This window comes from Falco biarmicus, chromosome 4 (genome assembly GCF_023638135.1).
Source record: "Falco biarmicus isolate bFalBia1 chromosome 4, bFalBia1.pri, whole genome shotgun sequence".
NCBI classification, from domain to species: domain Eukaryota; kingdom Metazoa; phylum Chordata; class Aves; order Falconiformes; family Falconidae; genus Falco; species Falco biarmicus.
In genome coordinates this window covers 38,839,192-38,863,589 of record NC_079291.1, presented here as the reverse complement: position 1 = coordinate 38,863,589, position 24,398 = coordinate 38,839,192, and the positions used below count along the sequence as shown (strand labels likewise).

Sequence of the window (24,398 nt, the reverse complement as noted above, 5' to 3'; positions counted from 1 at the left end):
AAGGATGCCAGACAGCAGGCACATCTCTGTGTATGCCTTTTAGTAACTGTTTATGAGCCTTTTGTCCATAGTAGCTTCAGTCCCTTTCTGGAATACCTTCTGATACTGTCTGCCTGTACAGCCTCCTGTGGCAACATGTTGCAGAGATACACAACTTGTTGCATGACATAGTGCTTTCTTTGATCTGTTTTAAATTATTTTCTAATTTCATCAAGTACTTCCTTATTTTCCTAATGTGGAGTTAGGTGAGTAACAGTTTTGCGTTAATTCTGTCTATGCCCACATGATATTGTGAACTTCTACCATATTCCCCCATCCTCACCCCATCATCTTTTTCTCCAAATTGAAGAGCCTTTTGAGTTTAGAGGGCATGATTTACTGGTAGGTAATACACAGGGAAGTGAAGGAACCTGCTGGGTCATCAGCAATTCCAGAGCCGTCTGGCAAGCCAGACAAATCTGACTTGGAATAGCATTAGGAAATGGATTTTTTTTGTCTCTCTGAAGCTAGCTGTTCTCTTGCAGTTGTATATGCTAAATGAAGATTGATGATTGTAAGTTTGGGGAGCTGTGATAATTCCTTGGACTGTGGTTAAGTGATTAGTGTTGTCTCAGAATCTGGCTCCTGAGGATTCTGTGGTTAAGGAAATCTTGTCTTCCCACTCTTCGTTAATTTTTAAGATGAGCCATGAATTTTATTTCACAGAGCTTTGTGTCATTTGTCATGTGTGGATATTCTGTGATATTTTCCTGCTAATGCAGACTGCTTCTTCAAGAGACTTCTTATCTCTCTTAACTGTGCATTTAAATTTGTTTGCATAGTTTCAGACTAAAACCCTGACTCACCCACAAATGCAGTGGAGACCTTTGACTGATGATCTACACAAAGTTCTGTGCTATTAAAATGGACATTCTTTATCAAAAAAGAGAAATGAAAGTGCTACAGCAGGTACCTGTAATTTCAGTTTCTTGCTCTTTAATTTACCTGCCATTGTAGATACTTTTCACCTCATGACTCATTTTTCCTTAGCCCCTCTACCGATATAACAAGGTTTTTGGCAGTCTTTGTAGTTTCAAGTTCATTTCCATCTTCTTGAAATTCTAGCAGATTTGCTCCATCAGAATAGTTTCCAGAAATTAATTAGTTTCTAGGTTTCTAAGGTTTACTATCTTTAGCATTAAAGCTATTTTCAGGTATACTCTTTTCTAAAGTTCACATGTTTTGGGGGGGAATTAATCTTCACCATTTTTTTTGATCTCATTTCTGAAACATCTCAGGTACTTGAACACTTGATGCATTCATTAGATTAACAATAAAAACAAACTTCTCCATAATTTTTCAATCCGTATATGCTAATACTCTTTAAATGCATAAAAGTGCATACTGTTTAGAAGAAATTATTCTTCTTGGTGATTACTAAATAAGAAATTCTTGGGGCATGAGCAACATTTCAAATTTCAGGATAAAATAAATGCAAGTTCTAACAGCAAGTAACCATGAGTGTAAGGGGGTGATTGTCCTAGGGTGCTTATAAAAGAAATGACAGCACAGCAGGGGAAAGCTTTGCTGTCATTAAGAATGCACATTTTGGGGTGGATGTGCTCAGTGTTAGTGCAAACTGTAAATGTAACCTTGACGAGATACTGACTTCTTTGCTCATCTTTCTTGGCATCATGCAGAAGCGGGAAGCAGCAACTTGGAAATACTTGTTTGTAAGAAGTGGTGATGGGCTGGGGAATAGAGGAGGAATAGGTATGTGTCCCGGGAGACCTGAGGACGGAGGAGGTGGATATGGGGATGGAGAGTTTGGGAGGAGATGATGAAACAGGCAGGAGCTGCAGCAGCTTTGCCCCCTTTGTATTCCTATTTTATACAGCTAAAGTTGTTTTTGTTTTTTTTTATTTTATTTGTCTAATCAGATGCTATTTGTTGCCAAAGTACTCTGGGAGTAAAGCAAGGCTGTGCTGGCAATGAGGTGGTTTGCTGGACAGTCCCAGTTTACCTGTTACTGGGCTGGGAAGTGCATATGTGCAAAGCTAGTGGTGATGCTGGTTCCCTTTGACAGCGATTTCCTGCATGGCTCTGGTCAAGCATCCCCCAACGTGGTGCGTTCACCATTTGTTCTAGTGACTGTCCGTTGTTCTTCGGGCAACCCATGAGCAGGACACTTGGGATCAACCCTGAAGAACTCTGAACGTTTATGAGTTGTCCTAACTGCAACACAGGGCAGGACGTATCTGAAATGTGTTGCGATGAAAAAGATACTGTGTTTCTACAATATATGGCTCTGTGAATTTACGGCTTTCTAGTACTGAGGAAAATGCGAACACCTACTTCCTGAGGGGCACTATGTCGAGGACTCAGCATTTGTGGTTTGTGAGTACTTTCAGAGAGCATCGTGGAAGTGCCCATGAGTACAGAAATAATTTGTGTATTTGCTCCAGGGCAAAATGATGTATACAGTAACTAAAATTTGAGGGCAAATCTTGAAGAAAACTATCAAATAAAAATATTTAGTAATGTCCATTCACTGAATGGTAAAGGTATCCTGTGCAAAATGTATGTGCTTGTATTTAATAGCATAAAGTTATGTTGGGGCTACATTGAGATGGCTGGTATTTTATAACACTTCTTAATTTCACAGTTTTTCTCCTTTAATATCGTGTTTGCACACAGTACACAAATATGAGCAAAGAGTTGGGTTGAAATGTGCTTGAAACCACAAGTGAGTTTACTTGGGAAGTGATTTTTTCCATATAGTATAAAACAGCTTGACTAGATGAAGAGACACATTAACTAGGATTAGACCATACTAGTAGATTTGTGCAGGAAAACGTGTAGCCTGTGCCTCTTGTGTGCTTGCCTTTTCCTTTTATTATTAATTTACGATCTTCTCAAATACTAAAATTAACTGTATTTATCCTGACTTTAAAAGTAACAAGTGTACGAATGGCATTGAGGAAACTGCTTTGTAGTAGTGGTATGAACATGGTGTAAATATATCTGCTGAATTTAATAGGACTCCTGAAATTTCTGTAGGAAAAAGAAGTAATTTTGCCTGAAGATACACTGGTGTAAATTATTCATCAGCAAAAGCAGAGTGCAGTTTTATTGACACTTGCATTGCTGTCAGTCCTGTAAAGAAAACTAGATAAGGAGCCCAGTGAGTGAACCTTGCCCAGGCTGCTTTCAGTTCTGGTTAGGAAAAGAGAAGTTTAGAGCTAGAAAAATCCTGGTTCATTTTTCTGCCTGTCAAGAGTCTTGCAAACAGCTGCCGTCTACTCTTTATGCTTGTTAAAGTCTTCAGTTCATTCTTATGGCATCTTGAGTAGCACTGGCTCCCCTTGGATACTGGGAAGAATCTGTGTGTGAGCGCAGCTTCCTTGTTAGGGCAGTAGATTAAATATCCCTGTTGTCTAAAAGAGAGGACTGTAATCACCTTCCCTCCAGCGGCAGCAGGATGAATTAACTGCTGTATTGAATTTATGCTCTTTGCAGTGGTTGTGACACAAAATGTTTTAAAATGCTTTATTTAAAAAAAAGCATCTTCCTCACATATCACATCAGATTTTATTTACTTATTTCAGTATTCGTATAGAAGAAATGTTAATATTGGTGCAAACAATAACAACAGTAATTTGATTATATTTAAGTTGTGATAAAGAAAGGATCTGAAATTGTGATTTCAGAGCTGTTTTCGGTTTGTCTGTTCTTACTTCATTGGGGTAGGGAGCTATATTCAGGTTTCATTAAAACAGTGAAAAGAAATGTGTGGTGATATGACTCAGTGAATGATTAGTTTGTAAATGTCTCTCTTCTTAGCTGCAGAACATTAATATAAACTCTTATTTTTTTCCCGCAGAAAATAGAGGCAGTATCTGTTAATCATTATGTGCCACATTTATAGTAATTCCTCATAAAATTTCCCATATGGTCATTTAGATAGAGGAGAACAGACCGAATTACAGAGATTGAAAAGGATGGGCCAAGAAGTCCGTGATGTAACGGTAGATGGACAGTGGCACCATAGAATGCCTGCTGGCAGTGAGAGCTGGATGTACTTGGGGTACAGTTCACTTGCATAAGGTATGTCCAGCATCAGGATGTGACCACACCAGCACTGAAACTACTGCTGTTGCTTTACAGGTTTTTCCTTGCAGATTTTGTTGTGTCCTGTCTCCTTTTTTTATGCTAGTAGTAGGAACCATGTGCATAACAGAAATTTAGTGAAACTAAGCGAATGTCTTCAACCTGCTTAAACCTTTTTCCATCAAGGAATGAAGCCAATCAGTAAATCAGATGCATCTTTTTGTAAGCCAGAGCTGTAAGACTTGATCTCTGATGCTAGAGGTGGAGGCCCTGTGCAGGGCTGCGGAGTTGCTCTGCAGTTTGGTGTCTGCACTGGGGTGCAGGGCAGTTGCTGTCGTGTCCTGCAGGCAAATTAGCTATTAAGGGATAAAGGGACTAAGTGCATTTTCAAGTCAGATGGCATTAGGGATCAACAGAGAACTCCTGGAGAGGAAAAAAATAAAAAAATGTTAGTATTTGGAATAAACTTAATCAGAGATTCAAGTTGTGTATCATTGTCTGTTACTGAAATGTGAAATTAAGCTTCAGGAAGCATTTGTGATAATCTCTTGAGGACTCAACCCATTCGTAAGTCCCTGATTTCTTTTTGGAGAAAGTCTTAAATAGTCAGTAGGAGTAGACACATTAAGAAATTACATTCTCCTCTGTCCCCTTCATGTTAGCAGCAACAAGAACAGAAAAGCACAGTAAGAATATTTTAAAAAGGGGAGAAGCTTCAGTTTGTGCAGACAAGAACTGGCTCTGTTTTTCTGAGTTGTTTTTTCCTTCCTCTAAGTAGGCACTGTGAAAACTGCTGCTGTATCAAAGAGAAGCTACCTAACTCTGATTGATTCGTCCATTTGGCTAACTTAACAGATAACAGTCATTAAATTAACTATCCACATAAAAAGGAATTCAGCAATTCTTTTGAGGGGAAGGAGGGGATGAGAGTTTTAGAGCTGTGGCTATTGAAGCGGGTAGATTCACGGAGTATGGAGATAGCTAATCCCTCCTGGAGTGCAAGGAAAGATCATGTATGAGCAGAGAGAAGGTGTTTGGGTAGGCACGAGGATAAAGGAGAATTAAAATGTCCTAGCTAGTCAGGTACGGAAATCTGCTGCTAAGTGGCTTTTTTCAGTTTGTCTTTCTGCATTTTTTAGTTAGCTCATGGCTGATACTGAAAATGTTTTATTACCATACTGTAATGCAAGGTAATGCTAATTGTCCCTTGTATTCTTCCTGACTGGCAGATAGAAACATGCCTTCTGTTCCCTCTCTAGTTTTCCACTTTCTTTGTGCTTGTTTCATGATAATAATCAACCTGCCTTCTCTTTCCTGGTGTACAAGATGGGCTGTTCTAAAACATTACCTCCCCTAATCACTGCTCCAGTATCTATTACCCCTGTTAATAAAAGGAGTCTTTCAGCACTTTTCTTAAAGCAACATGCTGGTAGTTTCCCATCTTCTACAATGATCTCCTTATATGAATCTGATTCCCTCCCTTTTCCCTTTTTTGAGGGGGGTAGATTCCACTTTTATAATTGAATTATAATTTAGACCTTTCCCAGGTTACTTGGTAGAGGATGTACACCACGGGGGAAAAATCTACTGCTTGATGGGAAGTTTCCTCATCCTCATGTGCTTGGTACCCAAACAGAGCCTATTCTTTTTACCGCAGCCCTCTCAAGTGTGGTGTTGCAGGAGGCTCCCTTCTCACAGCTTGCTTCTGCAGCGTGGGTTAGCATTAGTTGTACAGTTGATATGGCATCTTTCTCTTATCAGTGTCTCCATCATTTCCCCAAATCCGTTGTTCTCTAGAATGTCTCCATATGTCTGTTGTCAATTTCCTACTGGCATTCGACCCATCCAGACCTTTCAGCTGCTTTCAGCTAACACACTTGTCCTCCTTCTAAGTAATGCATCTCAGCTCAGATCTCTCATTTGATGTCCTTGTCTGGCATCGTATTTGGTCTGCAATTTCAGGTGTACATAATAGAGCTGTGGAGGCAGAAATGAGGGTAAACAGAGAAGAAATGATGAAGAATTCCCCCAGTGACAAAGGAGACACAGCAATGATACCAGGTATCATGAAACCAGCCATTTCTGTCATTTGTAACACTGATATGCCAGCAAAGATGCATTTTAGTACTGTGATTATGAACTTCTTTTATTTCTACCATCATTAAGGTTTTAATTCTTCCTATGGCCTCTGAAGAGTTCCCTATAATTTCTGCTGGTTTTCTTCTATAACTTTTAGGCATGCCATCTTCACAGTCTCTTAAATGGAGCGTTAACTTTTGTTCAGAAGCTGGTGATGGGCATTTTCCTTCTTTTCCTGAAAATGAAAGTTTCTATTTCATTTCCAGGGATAATTCCCACTTTGTTATCCATTTCATATTCAAAAGTAAATCTGTTGGCTTTTAAAAAATCTTTAATGGCCTCTTTTTGATTCTTTCAAGTTGAAGTGCTTTATAATCTGGTTTTTCTTTCTGTTTCTTTAAACACTTGGCCTGTTCTGTCCTCTTTTCTCTTGCCACCTCATTTTCCCCCCTCTTTTTGCTTCCTAGAGCAGCATCTTTCTGCTGGGGAACCCATCTTTCCAAAGCTCATCTGTTTGCCTGGGTTCCCAATCCCGGCTTTGGTTTGGTAAACCTCATATGCAAATGTACAGTTAATTCAAGGTAGAATTTAATTGCCTATACATGTATGATTTTGGATAGTTTCCTTAGTTGGGGCCGCCTTCTGTATGAGAATTCCCTCAGCTGCTGCCTCCTGTGTATAATTGTTGTGACTGTTTGGGAGAGCTGGAAGAGCAGAGAGGAGCTTGCTCATTTTTTTTTGTTCTGGCTGTTATGCTATTGGGTCTGTATGGGATGGACTCATATGGTTGTGACTTAAGATAATGCTCCAAAAAATGCTGCTGCTGTAAACAAAACTACACTACTTGATTTCTGTACATTTTAAAAACAACAGACCTCTGAAAACAGAATTGCTATTATTAACATAGCTGGTTTTTCCTTGTAAAAGCCACAGATCACATGTGCTTCTTTCCTGTGAAGTGTTTTATTTTTAGGTCTTAACATATGCAGGTTTTTGCCGTGCATTTTCAAAGAATTTGTATCAATGCCTCAGCAAATGTTTCTGAAAATCTCATTCTTCAGTGTTGTCTTTTATAGTGTAGGTATTTTTTTACTGGAATTGTTTACATCCTTTGTGCTTCTAGGATTTTTTTCCCCACAATGTGTGTTGAATTTTTTTTTCACGTGCAGATTTTCTTTACAATTGATACCAAAACTGCTACTTAAACTGACAAAGATGGGTTTTAAGAGAGATTGGCAGGCAAGCTAAATTATTCCAATTTTATGTCTACCATAGGAAAGGGCTGTACAATTTATGTTGAAATGCATGTTATTTTAATGCTGATTGCTCCGTGTCTTATGTTGCTTAAATAATTTTCATTGTGTTTCACAAGTGCTTCAGTATAGCTTTCTGTTTGTTTTAAAGTAATGGCTTTTATTAAAATGACACAGTTCTGTGCCTCACTGTTACTGAAGACAAAACATTATTCCACCTATAAGATGATTTCATGAGAGAAGCATATCTTTTGGCATAAGTTTCCAAGACCGCAAGTAACTGTGAGGCTGTAGCTTAGTTTATAGTAGGGCTGATGGCATTATTTGATCTGCAAGTGTTGTGTTTTTTTATATTTTCCATGCAGTGAGTCATAATATTAGTACTACTAAAGCATAACAGGACATCATCTGTGGCTTTTTCTACTAATAAAATATTCCTAGACGTGTCCTACCTGCCATGTTACTTAGGTAGGCTCTAAAAATGTCTTTACATTTCAGACCTATCATCTGTTTGTACACTCTGGGCTTGGTCCCCAGAAGCTGTGCAGGCTGGCGACCCCATGGCGTTTCTCTTCCAGCCAGGCTCATATTGGGAATGGAGGCACCTGCAACAGACCTTGAGAGGCAGGGGGATGCCAGCAGCTCCCCAGCCATTTCCAGCCCTTCTGTCCCAAAAGCAGGGACTGAGCAGGACAGCGAAATGGATGGACCTGTTTAGGAATTGTTCTCTTGGCCTACTCTGAAAATAAATACAACTTGAACAACCTGGGTGTGTCCATCAGAGGGGTGGGTGGGTGGGAGAAGAGCAGCTGACTGACCACCAGCAACCCTAGAGCTGGATGCCAGGGGACCCTAAATAACCACCAGGAGAAACAGGACCCTGCCAGCGTGCAGGCAGAGCAGTCCAGGTCAGGTCAGAGAGGTGTGTGGCCAACTGCCCTATCCCAGTGGCCCAAGGCAGATGCTGAGATAGAAGCAGAAGAACAGAATAAGCATGTATGAGGCTTCCCCAGAGTCCTTTTCAAGCACTCCAAGATTTTCTCAGTCAGGTACAATTTCTGTGCATTCGGCAGCCCTCAATTATGTCCATAAACTTGTCCATTCCCAGCTTGAACCAGTACAGACCTCCAGCATCCATGCTTTCCTGTGGCAAGAGGTTCCACATTGTAACCAGGGGCTGTGCCAGAAAAGATCTCTTTTTATTAGTTTTGAGCTTACTGGCCTTTTCTATTACCTCCCTAGCTCTTGCATTGTACAAGGCAGAGAATGATCAATTTCTGTTTTCTTATGCCAGACGCAATTTCCAGATCTTGGAGAACATAACGTGATCTTCCAGAACATAAAGATATTAACAGCAGTATCTTTTAAAAAGCAGTAATTTTGTCAGACCCATGTGAGAAGACCCTGTGCTTCTCCTTGTTAGCCCTGCAAATACAACTGTAAACCCTCTCTCTGAGTTAAGTTATTCTGTTCGATCTCTGTCTTTTGTACTGTATGATTACTTTAATATCTTAGATTTTATAATCTCTTGCATCTTCCTTGGCACAAAACCCTTTGTGGTCAGATAAGGATGACCTTAGATTAAATGAGTCCCCCAGAAATAACTGAGAGTAAACCTAGAGCCCTAAGCTATAGAACTGGCTTTAGTAAACATGTGGAAGCATAGAACTTTGCTGGAAAGTGAAGTGAAAGCCGAAAACTATGTATCTAAAGCAAGCTAAACTAAATACATTTTAAGAGAGCATTTGTCTAAATTCCTGAATCTGGAAAATATTCAGACCTTATGGGAGTCTTTGAGCTTCCCCCAGGTGGATGAGTATCTTAAATATTTAATACTCACTTCTAAGATGAATTAGAGGATTGTAATCAGTAACTCAAACAGCATCTTCTAGTTGCCTTTCATAATGGGTTACTTGCCGGCTGCTGTGCAAAGCATCAATAAAGGTATATGGGCCTGACCAAAATTAAGGGGGTACTAGAGGTTGAATCTGGGGGCAGTTGGTCGTGCTGGTTCTGCGGTGGCCAGAGGAGTTGCTTGCTTTCTTTCTCCTCTATTGACAGCTGTTCAGGTATGTTCCCTCTCTTGCGTCAGTCCTGGAGCTTATTGTACCTCTTTACAAAGGACTTCAATTACCTAATGCAGCAAAACCGTGGGTTTGTTGAACCATTTCAGTGTACTCTGATGAGTGCCGATACTGACACCAGGAGTGTCTTGATGAGTGTTAGTTCTGACACTGAGAGTATTTCGATGAGTGCTTGTGTTGACACAAGATAGGTTCAGCACTTGCTGCTGAGGAGCCGCTGAGACCTCCTGCCTTCAGCAGCAACCAGCTGTGAACTCCCTGTGACTGAGGAGACACCACTCCATGGACAGTTGTCCCATGGGTGCTCCCGTTCAGAAACTTACTAGCATCCCTCTTTTTGTTGCCTCTGTTGCTTACACTTAGATAAAAAGTTGTTTGTTTTTTTTTCTAACATCAAGTTTTCATTGAGTCACTGACAGTCCGTGTACATTTGAGGTTCTGCCAGTGTCTTCTGTAACCTAATTAGCTACCTTTACATCTTGGTGTATGAACTCTGGTGCACTCATATCCCCTCACAACTCAATTTTTCGCTAGACTTCAGAAGCTTTCCATTCCCTGGTTATCCCCAGAGCCTCTCTGTGCTTCCAGGTAATTGAACTTTTTAGCAAAGCTGTCCAGTACCTGTCTTCAGTATTTGAAAAGAGGTCTCCTTTGGACAGTGGTATTAATCTTACCTCAGTTTGACTGGAAATACATCTTCTTTGATGTATTCTGGGATGACAGTTGTGTTTTTCAGGAAGACACCATATTGATCTGGCAAATCATTTTGCCAGAAACAACTGCAGTCATGTCTCTCTCCTTTGTAAACCAGGCCCTCCAAAACAGCATAACAGAAATTCCCTCCAGCCCTTAAGTGCATAAATTTGCTGTTTGTACAATTGAATTTGATCCTGTTTCTAATATGAAGTCCTGAAGATCATCCAGCTCTTTCCTGTGGGAGTTTTTCAATATTCTTCTTTATTCCCCATGCTTTCCAATTAGCTTTATCAGCATATTTAACTAGACCGCTCCTAGCTTTTGTGCCTGGGTTATTAATGCAGATACCAAGCTGGCAGTTTGCAGGGCTGATACTGAAGGACCCGTGCTACCCACATCGTCCTGCTAGGGGCTTGCTCTGTGCCTATGTGAGCTAAAAAGTCTGTGGCCCTTCTGCCTGTTTAGCCAGGGCCAAGAGCAGCACCGGGTGGCTGCTGCCCTGGGTGCCACTCAGCTGTCCTTGCCCTCGACAGCACGTCAGTTCACCTCTAGCCTGGGTATTTTGTTGTTTGAAGGAGAAATGTTTGATTTTGCCTCTTTTGCTGAGAAGGTCCGTGCTCGTTGCCCTCTGTCCCATCAGTCAGAGTGCCTGTCGCCATGTTTTCTTTAACAATTCTAAATCTTTTCCAGTTTAATCACCTCTGAAGTGGGACAATAGCAAATCTTTATACAGATTTCATCTCAGTAAAATTTTACAGTCTTTGAAAATGTTGGGTGAAGTTTCTGATGGAGATCGTCTGCTTGCCTAGAGAGTAACTTACAAGAGAGAGGATTTGACTGGGTTTAGCGTTGATGTTTCTTAGTAAATACAGCATGCCTTTAGCTTATAAGCATTTGCCTCAGGTCTGATTGTTTTTTCAGTGTTTGTTCCAAAGCCTTGTGTCCTTTTGAGGCTGGGTTTGCTGTTGCCCGGAGCGTTTCCCTCTGGCATTGCTGCAGCTGCAGGGTCCCCAGGGTGGGCATGAGGGGGGGTGCGTGGAGGCCTGGCCTGGCAGCCCCAGGGCAGCCTGGTGCCCACCCGGACACCTGCACTGAGCCTGGGGTGCGGTGCAGCCCTCTGGCTGGTGGCTTTGCCAGCCGATTTAGTGTGGTCCAGGGCTCACCATATTGGCATTACAGGGTCATTTCACTGCTGTGCCATTGTGTCTTTGGGAGTCTGTCAGAGGCAGCTGCCATTTTCCCCTCAGATGCAGCCTGCCATGGGAGTGACTATGAGAGGCTTCTCATCATTTCTCATCCTTATGCTTTTTTTTTTTTCTTTTTATGAAAGTTCACCTAACTTCCATACTGTTCACTTTTAGCAGCAAATAGAAGAGTCTCTTGAATTGAAATCATTGTCAGTGGCTGTTTGTGAACCCTCTGTGAAGAACCCACCCACTCACCCCTTGGTTTTCCTTGTCCTGCCTTCTGGTATTAAAAATCAATGTGTCCCATGCACTGTGTAACTCTGTTGGAAGCGGCTGTTTCAGTGATTTTTATGAACATTTTAGGAAAAGTATCCTGCAGGTTTTGCCCTTTTCAAATGTAAATGTTTAATCAGTGCTTGCTGTGAGGGAGTGCAAGAACACATGCACAAGGCTTATGGTTCTTTTTTTCTTCTTGCAGTGACCTGTTGTCTTCTGAGTATCTTGAGAGGCATATTGAGCAAGGTGGCAAGACAGTGGAAGTTAAAGTAAGAATTTCCTTCTTATGCTTTGCTTTTTTTAATTTGCTTTGCTTTTGATCTTAATGCAAACTCACTTATTTTTTTGAGAGATATCTGATTTTTTAGGTGATTTGTTTTACTCTTCTGAGGCAAGCATGTTTCACGTCTTCTAAGATTCCAGCTTTTTAAATAAGAAACTTTATTAGCAAATTAATACATTGATGTTTATATCAAAATTGTATCTATTAAAAATGTATACATGGTAGCTCTTTTTTCTAGTAAATAAAATTAACTTTTGATGCCTATTGAAGAAGATCCTTCTGGTTTGGTAGCTAGCATTTCCTCATTGTACTAAACCCCAAGTGTGTTGGTTTTAATGAGAATAGCAGGATTTATTGTATAATGTTTCCAAATATCTAGTCCATGTCTCAAATGGTGGATTTCTTTCTCTGGATATTTGTTGGCATGATGACGACAAGGTCCTCTTTGTTGCAGTTGTCTTCCGTGAAATGTCCCACTGCCTTTGCAGGAGTGTTTTGTTATTTGCGTGGAACATGGGAGAACTTTCTTGAGAACCTTCTGTTTGTTAGAACAGTATTTTGTAGATGTCAGGTATAAAATTGCTTTAGGTTACACAAAATGTGCATGAATGTAATATATGCTGTGCATAATAGAAACTCTTCGAATTCGCCTATCAGGCCAAATTTTGTTCAATGTTTACATTTTATTAAAAAAAATCCGAAAGTCTTTTACTAAATCTGAGATCACCTAAATACTCTGGAACAAATGCATTAACCCGTGTAATGTGAAAGCGGAAGTGGACAAAACAATCCTTTAGCCATTGAGTAGCTGAATCCTTCAGCCACTGAGTAGCTGAAGATATGTTTCCTTTGGTTTTATCCCTTTCTGGCATTTGCAAACTTGAAATCTGCTTTTTTTACTCTCTGATAATAGTCTGCATACATTATCAGACTGAGGCAAACACAGAGGTGTTCTATTAAATTGTAAAGACTAATTTCTCAGTCAGCTGTGCTCTGCAATCAAGAAGTCTTGACTCAGATTCAGAATATGACTCAAAGCAGGAATAAAGATAATAGCTGATATTAATAAGAACAAAACAATCCATTTGTCTGCATCAAGGTATATAAGCAAGTTAGCTAAGTTAATCTATCTGAGTCCCATCACTGAATTAGGACAAATCTGTTTCTGATGAGTAAGCCTTAATCAAGCAAGGAAATGTTTGACATCAGTGGCTCTTCTCTGTGAGTACTCTTGAATTGCATGGGGAAGAGACAGGAGGATCAGGCCTTTCAGAGGAAGGGTCATGAAGTGTCTTCTGGGCAAAACATCTCCCAGTCTCCAGGGTCCCAGAGATTATTTCCCCTTCAGTTAGTTGCTGTGCAGGGTCATGGTATACCTTCAGGATGGCTATCACTGCTTCAGTCGGTACTCTTTACATCTGCTTTAAGTAGAGAACTGGTGTTGCTGCGTTGACCCTTGATGCTTGAGATGAACTGAATTGGGAATGGAAGGGTCACAAGGATGCACTGCAAAGGCAGGGCATTGCTGCTCAGGTGATCTGTTTCCTTCTCCAGGCTGCTTTGCACCTTGTGCACTGAACCCAGGGGTGCAGGGGTGGCTGGGGTGCATGGGGGGCTCTTCTACCCCCTCCTTACCCACCTCTCTGGGAGCTCGGCAGGCAGCAGGCCTATGGAAGCACGCCAAGAAGGTGGATGTGTATTTTTTGCTTGTTTTGCTGCCTCTGAGTGCCTGGGATTAGAGGAGAGGGGAGCAGCTGCTGTGACACGTCTGGAAGGGCCCATTGGCCTCAGTCATGGGCACGTTTTCAGAAAAGTTCAGATATCAAAAGATTTTTGGAAGAATGCAGGCTGCTGAGTACATTTCGGTGCCAGACACTGAGTGAGGCTAATTTCAGTACCCAATAGCTGTTTAAAAATAAATCTGGTTCCCTCTAACCAGCCAGTATTTTTCAGAGCACCTGTAAATGCCCTGGAGAGCCCTGTTTGTTGAAGAGCCCAGCAGTATCTGTTTTGTATTTGAGAAACTGAACTCTGGTTTTATATCAAATGTTTTGAAAATATTACTGGGAATACAAGAATTTTTCATAATGGTGATTTAGTACCTTGAGTTTCTATGGAAATCATTCACAGTAACTGGTAAAACCACCTTGAAATCAGTACTTACAATAGACACCAGGCAAAATATAATTATTACACTAAATTTTAGGGATTGTGCAGATTGCTCAGATACTTACTTAAAAATAGCTAGTAAAAGGGTTCAGTTTATAAATAAATCACAAAATATGCACTATGCTACACAGCATATTCCTTAGCAGAAGCAGGAGAAGAGGTATTTCAGAAAGGACCCAGGTTTCTGTCAGTTGCTTCAACATGCTGCTTTTCACCCACCTCTCTGCAATTTGTCTTTGGCTGTAGGCAGAAACAGAGGCGGCCTGGCAACATCTCTCTTGCTGCTTTGGTGGGAGAAAGTGAGAGAAAGAAAATGTCTATCTGCCATCCACTGCCAGCTGCAGGCTTTGAGCAAGCCTGTTTATACAGCAAAAGTGCCTCCTCTGTACTTGGCTGCCTCAGTGACGTAAGGAGAGGTGTATTTTAAAATCCATGTTTCCCCCTTGCATTTCCCAGTGCAGGAATACTGCACAAACATGCAAATTGGCAGTGCTGCAGTTGTGCCATCGGCAATATGGGAGAAGACAGGAGCTTTGACTTGCTGCAGGAATGCAGATATATGTACACTCAGCAGTTTAGGAGTGTTACAGGCATGAATGTGTCCGGGAAGCAGATGCCTGCCTTGGCTCATACGCAACGTGGAGTTGATAACTACTTTTGCCACTCCTCCCCCTCTCCATCCCCCCCAGTAAAACTTCCTGTGCTGTAAAGTACATATGGATCTCCTGCCGTTAGTTAGGATGCTTCAGAGAGGAGAGGGGGGCAGGGAAAGGGAGGAAAAGGGAGAAACATTCAGATCATTAAAAATACCACTTTGAAGGAGCAAAAGGATTTTTATATGGAGGAGAGTTCACAGTTTAACACAACTTTTTATTAGAAGAGAAATTTGAATGACATTTGATTGCTGCATAATTCGTTAATACATTGGACCGTTGTGAAGGTGGAACATTACACATGTTTTTGCAGGGTGCCAACATTTAGCAGCTGCAGGAGAGAGGCTTCTCTGTTATAAGTCCTTGTTGATTTGGCACAGTTAGGCAGCACCTAAGACATTCTTGTTAAACCAGCAACAACATGCAGCGCTTAAGAAAAACAAAAGGAGGTAGATCTTTGAATCATTTCAGTGTTGTTGTTCCCCCCCCCAATCCTCCTTTAATTTAGATCATGCCTCTAACTGCTAGGAAAGCAGCAGTATTGGCCTAAATTCCCTCTGGTAGCAAAGAGAATAATCAATTAATAAGAAAGAGAAAAACCCTTCATGCATTGCCTTTTCCCGATTGTGTCAGTCCAGATCATCCTATGCTCACAGCACATAAATACTCAACTTGTGTATACTTAATGTTGCCGCAATATAGCTCTGTGTCCTTTTATCTTTCTTTCTTTTTGGGTTATCATTCTGTCACTGATGCTGTCAGTAAGATGAAAGGAAAAAAACAGCTGTAGTGCTCAGTAATTCACATTGCTGGGTTTTTCTCCCTCAGAAGGAACTGCTGATATCTATTCTGTGACATTTTCTCATATAAAGTGTTTCAGTTTTCCTCTTTGGAGAATGTAGAAATAAATGTTTCTGCCTGTATTCCCTCAAAACGCTGGACAATTCTATGGGTTCTTAGAAAATTCCTTTCTGAAAAAAAGTAGACAATGAAAATAATTTAGCTCCCAGTCAAAGAACTTGCACAGGTAGAGTTGTGGTAAACAAATGTAATAAAGTTTTGATGACATGTTTAAATATAACTAGAAGGAACTATATTTCATAGGCAACCCTAAGTTCTTAAGTTTGGTGGTATAAACACAATATGTGTATTATGGGCACAGTATTACAGCAAGAGTGCTCACAGCATAAAAGAACATTGCTTTTTGCTTCTACTTCACAGCATGTGCATAATCGTGACATCAAACAACACAGTTAAATTCTAGGTACTGTTTTTCTCCATTGTAGGTGTTGACAGAGAAACTTTGGCCAAACTTGCCCTGTGGCTTAAGATTGCCTTGTGGCTTTGTGTCGCCAGCTGTGCTGAGCCATATTGCTGGCCCCTGTGGTGCTCAGCCACTGCTGTGCGGCAGCGAGCGTGGGCAGGGCAGTGCCCAGTGCCCTCCTTCAGGCTGCCCGCAGCCGTCCTCCTGAGCTGGGGTGCCCTGGAGTGACCTTGTGCTCTGACGTCGTACTAGCAGAGGTGCTGTTATTGCAGTTAGGGGAATCAGGGTTGTGGGGAAAATGCATTTTAATCCTGCACAGCAAAGCAGAGCCCTTAGTTTGCAAAAATAGTCATTATTTCCCTTTGCTGTGTGCATTTGTTTGGCTAGTAGCATGCGCAAAATGCCTGTTACTGTAGCTTACAGCTGTCATAATGCCTGTGCATAAGAGGGGAAAATTACTTCATTGCCCTGCTGTGATTAAAGTCTTGGCTTGATGTGTATTTGAAGGGCTCTTTAAATGCCCTTTTAAAGGAATATAATATAGAAGGGAGAAAACCACTAAAATCTTGAAAGGCTAGAGAGGACCGGGGACCCCTGACATGATGGGTATTGCATTTTCTGTTAAGCTCCCTCCTTCAAATCTTGTCTGCTTGAGGAGGAGTTAGGGTACAGTCCCTTGACTGAGGGCAACATCTGTGTATGTCTTAGGGCCTGTATTTGATGAGACCTTACCCTAGAGTAACATTCCAACATTTTGCTGTATCACCACAGGTTTGATCTGTTCAATTGTAAGGCCACTATCATTTGCAGTGTGGCTAGTAAAAACACGGAGCCAGTGAGCGGGTAATTTTTATCATTGACTTACACGTTTCCAATTTTATAGCAAGGTGCTTCTACCAGCATCTTCCAGTTTTAAGGACATCCACTGTCAGAGCTCCGTAGAAGAATCTCTTAGTTTTTCTTCAGCTTTTGATAATTCACCATTTTGTAACCAGAGGAAGGTGTTTTGACTTGCCAGAAAAGCCTGTATGCTAAACAGGCGTTCCTGTGAGGGATTACATTTTCCTCCTGAAAACTGGAGCACCATTTTGGCTGGCAGGAAGGGGTGGGAGGGGAGTGCAGAGAGCCTCTGCCCTGGGACGCGGGAGCCTGGGGCTGGTCTGGAGCTGCGTGTGCATGTACCCAGAGCTTGCACAACCTGGTGATGAGCCCCTGGGTGAGAAAAGAAATTGGAAAGGAACAAATCATAAATAATGCAGGAATTATATATGACTATTTCTGGCAGGGCTTTTTCCACTGTGTCCGGAGACTAGGGAAGCTGTTAGTACCAGAAAAATCACTCTCTTGCTTGTTTGAGAGAAAATTTTGCATAAGGGTTCCTGTTATGTCATCAGAGCTCCTCTCCTCCCTCAACAGAGCTCTGCTTGCCTCATGGCAAGTTATTAAAAATCTAGGCCATAATCTACTTTCTACTGATAGCAGTAAACTAGCCAAAGAAGAGCTGACAGGGAGTCTTTGAGTCTGACACAGTTTAGCAGGGGATTCCTGCAAGGTTGATCTTCAGACTGCTCTCATAAAATATTTTTATTAATGACTTAGGCTAAAAAAAAGAAGTGTGTGTATATTAATGAAATTTGCTAGCAGTACGAAACTGGAAAGCATTACAGTGCACAGAAGGATCAGATGGAAAACTGGCTATCTTTGACCGAAATGGGATGAAATCGGATAGAATAAATGGCAAATTCTTTCACTTAGGGACTAATCATAGGTGTTTTTGATGTATGATGGGAGTTCATCAATTGAAAGTTTCACAAGGGGAAGATCAGTGTGTAGTAGTGGAGCAGGGAATGACTGTATGGTTCATACCTTAGAGGATGCTGCCATCGCAAAGGGAACTGTGGTCTCAGAGTATACTGGTCAAATGGCTTCCTGTAGATTTTGGCTAGAATTAATGTTACTGTATGTGCCCTGATGCTTTCACAAAATTTTTAGATTTCTGTGTGTTTTCAGTTATTCTGGACATTTTTTTTTTTTTTTTGAGTCAGTGTCATGCTGCCACACTGAGTTGATAGGTATTGAGAAATATCTCACTTGCCTGTTTTAGCATTGTTTGAATTGTGAAGGTAATCTCTTTGGAGGTTAGTAAAACATAGTATCCTTTGGGGGGTACCAGGGCAAGATAATCAGCCATCACATATAATGCATTTGCCTTACCTAATGATCCTGCAGGCTGGCACTGTTAATACACATTTGCATTAATTTATTTTTTTTTTTGTATCTGTTTATCTCCTTGCTATTACCAGCTTACTTTCTACATGCATCCTGCTACTGAGAAGGAGGAAATCAAAAGTGCAGCTTTCAGTATTAGGAGTCTTTCCCAGGCCATGTTTTTGAATATGCTATGCTAGAATGAATCTCAGATAGTGACTCATGTAGGATTTTGCAGGTTTAATTATCTTGTCTTCCTTTTCTTTGTGACAAAAAAAAAAAACAAAACAAAAAACAAGTCCTGTGTTTTTTGGCTAGTCCTGGGAGGGGAAAAAATTGTCAGAAAGTGGAAACCATCAAAAGCTTAAAACATACATCCCATTGTGAATGTGAGTCCTAGTGATAAAGTCCTGATTCTGCTGTAGTGAGAAGCTGGGTAACTTTCAGAGGGAAGGCAGCAGTGCAGTGCTTGAATCTGCAGAAAAGTCCTACCAGACTTTGTGCACCTCATGAGTTACCTTCCATGAGCTACACACACAACATACATAGGCAGAGAGTGGCATCAGCCAAGTGTTCTGTAAACTCTGTGCAAGGACTGAGTATAGCTAAGAGAAACTAATTATTGCTGTAACACTAAAGAACATTAAATCCCTGTGTAGATGCTCTTATTAAAGAATAAAAGTATCATTTTGTGTTTAACTTAATCCCTTTGAAGGGCTGTGAAGCTAAGCAAATGGAAGCTGCTGACCTTCTGAAAGAGTGCTCCATGCAAGACTTCAGCGTACTTTAGCCTGACATCTTTTTTACTTGATCTTAACTTCTGTAAATAGTTTTGCTGAGACTCATCTGTTGTTTCTTATGGATACTGAGCCAGCACTGTATTATATACAGTAGGTTAATGTTTCTGGACACAGTCTCAAGCTCTGTGAATTCTCACTTAAAGAGAAGTTTCTGTCATTCAGAAATAATAAGCCAATAAGGAAATCTAATTTTTTCTCCATTTTACTCAGAACTTTATCTTCTGACTGACTGGTATCCACGTAGGCGCATGCCAACATCTCATCTTCTGTGTTGTGTTTATAGTAACCTTGTACATCATGTGCTTATAACTTGGCTTCAGACTCGGGCTAGGCTGATGAGCTGATGTGACAGATTAGTATGAGTAGATTATAAAGGATTTTCATATAGTCCTTTAAAATATTTATTCTCTTTTCCCTACATACAGGCAGCACTAATGGGGCAAAATGACTGTCATTAAAATTACTTGTATGCCGTGACTCAGACACACTAGGCACTGCTGCAGGAGCCAACTTAGAGACATCAGAATAGACAGGAAGAGGTAACCAGCCCTGTTCTCCTTTGCCTCATCTTTATCCAGCAACTGATAAATAAAATAATTTTCCCTAAGACCAAGGTGTAAGGCAAGGCAAGTCAAGAGCCTGTTTACCAAGCAGATGCCAAGGCAGCTCCCAGACCAGATGGTGTTGCGCTGGCATGAGCTTTCTTTCCACACCCTGCAGCTATGCTCATGCAGCATCATCTCTCGTAGCTACTGGGCAGTAAACACAAGCCTCATTTGGCCTCTGAACTGGGAAGCTGGGCTGATAGCACATGCCATCTGCTCCAAGCGCCTACCATGAGTCACCAATGGCAGTTGGAGTGAGTCTTCTGTGTGCAGGATCCTGTCACATACACATGTGTCTATGTTTTTTAAGAGTGCTGCCAACAGTCTTTAAACATGGGCATTTTGTGGAGAAGTCCTAGAAGTGGTGATGCTTTATGCTAATTTTGGAATCCATATTTCTGATTTCAGAATCTGAAATAGCATTATAACCTGATGTCACTACAGCATGTCAGCTCTCAGTTGTGTGAGTACGTGATAGCTGTCCCCCTAGAAAGGGCGAGCACCATTCACATTTTCAAAACAGTTGGCTTTCATGAGTCTATAGTACACTGTAGCTACATCCAGAGACCTACTCTGCAAAGAGGTGATGCCAGGGTCCCTGGAATTGTTGCTGAGGTGTGTAAGGGCTGAGCCCAGGGCTCTGCTGCAGAACAGCACAGTCCTGCCAGCCAGGCCCCTGCCTTTGCTGAAGCACATGTCAATTAGAAGAGATTTTCTCTCGATGCAGTTGCACATGTGAAAGTGCCATTTTGACTTTTCTATTTACAAATAGAAACCCATCTGTAACGAGTCATTTTCTGCTGTAGAAGTCAGCAAGAGGGTGAGCATTTTCTTCTGTTCCTTTTTCTCATGCAGTCTTAGTTATCATTGGTTCAAAACTTGTACAAGCATCAATAATTTGTAAACAGATCTAAGTGATTGCTAAGGAAACAGTATTAAAACTAGTGACCCCACAGTGGGTAGCGCTTTAAAAAGCTAATCATTATCTGGCACTTCACACAATGGTGGTGTGGTCATTAGCTGGCCTTCTGGGAGCTTTCTGCTGCAAGGAAAGAGGAACGGTGTTACTAGGATCTGAACTAGATGAGCAATCTTCTTATCCTTTGGTGTTAAAATAGGAATATGTTTCCTTGCGTGTTAAAATAGGAATATGTAGCTGCTGGAAGGAGGAAGTTGTTAGTTTTAGGGTCAGTGCTCGAGTGTAGCGTAAGTTTTAGTGGCTAGCACCAATCCTAATTGCAGAAAATTGCTTACTTGGAGATCTGATTTCGGGTGTTACTTGAAAGCAGATGAATGTGCATCCTTAATTTTCCTCCCCTGGGAAGGTCATAGTGTCTCCGAGGTGAATAACAAACACTGTCAGTGTATGGTCAGCAGATGATTTCTTCACTGAGACTGCAAAGAAGAGTGAACCGCCACCATCACTGACTGTTGTGGCTGTTTTCTTCCTTCACTTGTTTCCCCCCTTCATTGTGAGTATCAATGTACATGTTTTTCGTCTCTTTTGTGTTTACTCAGCAGCTGGTGCCTCTCTTGGCAGGGACAAACTATCTTAAAGGACACAGGTGGAAACAGATTTTACTTGCATTGCTAACATCTCTGCCTTCTCATTTTTTAGTATCTTTGCCACTCTACCTGCCCAGATAGGCTGCAGGGAAACTTGGACTGACATATGCAAGAAGGGTTGCATGCTGGTTGGTGGGGAGCTGTAGCAGTTCACAGCGCAAGATACTCCTAATTCAGGATTTTTCTATAATTATCCAACTTAAACATCAAGATGAAGATTAAGTCATAAACTTACCAGTGTCATAATGTTTTGTTTTAACTGACCCTGGTGTCATTCTGATATTTTTTCTTTTTTGGTAGGATGTTACTGCATTTGTAGCTACCCAAATCAGTAGACTTCTTATTAAAGATTTGTATATTCTGTATTGCTCTTGGAAGTCACGGTAAGGCTGAGAGGTTTCATGACGGAAAGAGAGCTTACTGAACTGAAGAAACGAAAAAAAAGAATGCCATGGGCATTGGCAGAAAATTCGCCTTGCATCGTGCTAACCACAGCATGAGCAGTGGCTGTGTGCCTTGAGGAGACAAAAATATTGAACTTCTCTCTGCTATAGCATTAAGACTGCCTTTGGGTACGGCATGAGTGTATGTGTGTTGCAGGTCTGTGTCACAGACATTGTCACCAGGCTGACCTTGTCACATAGGAGATGTTATTTAGCCTAATTTTCTCCCATTGACTCGACATTGGCCAGGCTTGGTCTTAGAGCAGGAAGGGGTAAATGTGCTGCTCTCTCTGAGGCTGACATAGGTTAGAAAAGCTGTTTTATTTTCTCTTTATATTAACACCAAACCATTCCCCAGTAGCCCACAGAGGCCAGTGTGGAGGTTTGCTTTGTTGAGATGGTCCATTATTGTCTGCTTTTGACAGAGCAGAGTGGGACTCTAATAGCTACAGAAAGCCAGTAGCTTTTCAGAAAACACCCTTGATGCTCTGGATTGAACTGTTGTTGGTAACATGTGCTGATTTCAGCTCTTGGAAGAACTCTTAATTTTCATATATGACCAGAATATTTTTAGGAAAAAAAGATATATTTTTTTTTTTTTTAGTTTCTGTCTCGCTGCTACAGATACCAATAGAGAAGAGAGACAAGCTCAGTCCTTCAGTATTTCTAAGAGCAGAGTAAAAGAAGGTAAATGTGATGATCACGTTTAGTCTCTTGGTGGTCTTAGATCTCCCATATACTGCAATTCTTCCTGCAGTACAGTGTATTTGATTGCAGCACCTGCTATAAAAGAGCTTTAATACTGAGTAAAAGAGTCTCAGCACTGCAGGCAAGCAACAACAGGAACCTCTTGTCCAAAATTGCATGTTTGAAAAGAAAACACTGACCTGTAGAGCCCCTTCAGTTGTCCTGACTTTCAGTACAGAACCAGTTCTAGACTTTGTAGCTTTAAGTGCTTCTCTCTTCACAGGTTTTGTGGACTGTTAAAAACCAGACCCCCAAAAGTACAGTACAGAATTGGCACCCTCCCCACCACGTGCCACATGTTGCTGGCATGTTTTATCTGCTTGCAACACCATTAAGGGGTGCTAAGCAATCACTCCCAGAGCCGTCCAGTGGTACTGCCATCTGGTTTCACTGCAGCACCTCTTATTTCCTTGCTGAGATTATAACAATCCTCAGGACTTCATTTAGGAGCATCCTGACAGCAGGATTTCTTACACTGGGAGAGTTCTTTCCAGAAAAACAACCATCATACCACTAGTGCATCAAGTACTTGAAAAAAGCGATTTTTATTTAAACCCCTTAAATTTTATTAACTGGTTTGAGGTGACTTACATTATGTTGATAGGAATATAAGTCTGTATGTAAAAAATATCCCCCCGATGTCAGCATGTAGAAGTAAATGTTTTATAGTGATAAGAATCAGTCCCCAAGACTAAGAAGATCAGTCATATTTCTGTCTCCATCAGAATTACTGTGAACTTCAGTAGATCAGTGAGTTAAGTAATTTGATTAAAGAGAGTAGAATTTGTGTGTCAGAGTTGTGTTTTTCCTAGGCAAGAATTTGAGCTCCTTTTCTTATATTTTTCTTTTCTAGATCTGTATGCATAAAAATTTGTTCATGGATTTGTTATGGAATAAATTAATTTGGAGCTACTATCATGAAGCATTTATTTGATTCTCATTAAGAAGATCAAAACACACTTTTGAGCCACAGGCTTGGATTCTTAGTATGAAAAAATGTTCCTTCTGGTTATAAAGACATGGTTTTGCAAACTAATGGAGCCTGAGATTCTACTTCTGGAACATATTAACTACATTTTCTGAGAAAAAAACCTAATTTGTCTAATTATTTCAAATTCCTTCCACAGCTAGAACTCTGTACAACTCCCTCCTGATAGTTTTTTCAATATTATTCCCATGTTAATTTACTTACTCCAGTTATATCTTTTACAGGAATACTACTGCAAAAGTTCTGTTTAGAGAATATTTTATTGCTTACAAGGTTTTAGCTCATCCATATAGTTTGATTGTTGGTTTTGTTACTAGATTACTGGAGTCTGTTTGTTTACTTTTTATTCAGGAAAGACCTGAAAGCCTTAAGTGGTACTGTGATCCTATAGTGGGGGACATCCTACAGACTGAAAGAAAAATCTCAATTGAAGAGATCTTAAAGTAACTAAGATATAGGAAGTAAGTAGGTATAAAAAAGGAGAAAAAAATAGAGACAATGAGCCAAGGTTTTGGGAAAAACAGGCTAAGAGGTAATCTGTCTAAAATCCCATGTAACTTAAGGTATTGGTGGCAAAAATGCATGAGTGCAAAGCAGAAACGCAAACCATCTCCTTTTCATTTGTATTCCATCTGAGTCCAAAATGCTTGGTGGTCCTGAGAAATGCTGGTCCAAAGGTGGTGGATCATACATCTTATGCCAGACACCCCACTGTAGCCTTGTGTGGAGGATCAGCCCTGGAGCTTCTCACAGACATGAGCCGCGTAAACATCAGCACAGCCTGCTTGAATATTATCTGCACGACACCGGTACCATTTTTGTGCAGACATCTTAGTAGAGAGGTCCCATGGTGGGTAGCACGAAGGTCCTCCTGAAGGTCAGTTCGGTGAAGGTGTTCTATATCTGTACTAGATACAGAGAGAAGACAACACCAAGGTGGAGAGCAGCAGGAGAGGTGGCTGCTGTCACTGCAGCAAGTGGAAGGAAGAAGTGGTATGTAGAAGACAA

At 41.0% G+C, this 24,398-nt stretch overlaps 1 protein-coding gene across 11 annotated transcripts in view; it reads left to right on the top strand.

Moving 5' to 3' along the window:
- The window catches only part of ADAM22 (ADAM metallopeptidase domain 22), a 137,760-nt gene that overhangs the window by 50,453 nt on the left and 62,909 nt on the right, over positions 1–24,398 (top strand). For all 11 annotated transcript variants that reach the window (XM_056334885.1, XM_056334875.1, XM_056334874.1 and 8 more), the window contains exon 4: positions 11,867–11,933. In XM_056334885.1, coding sequence (XP_056190860.1) covers positions 11,867–11,933 — 67 coding nt within the window. The remainder of the gene's footprint in view (positions 1–11,866; positions 11,934–24,398) is intronic.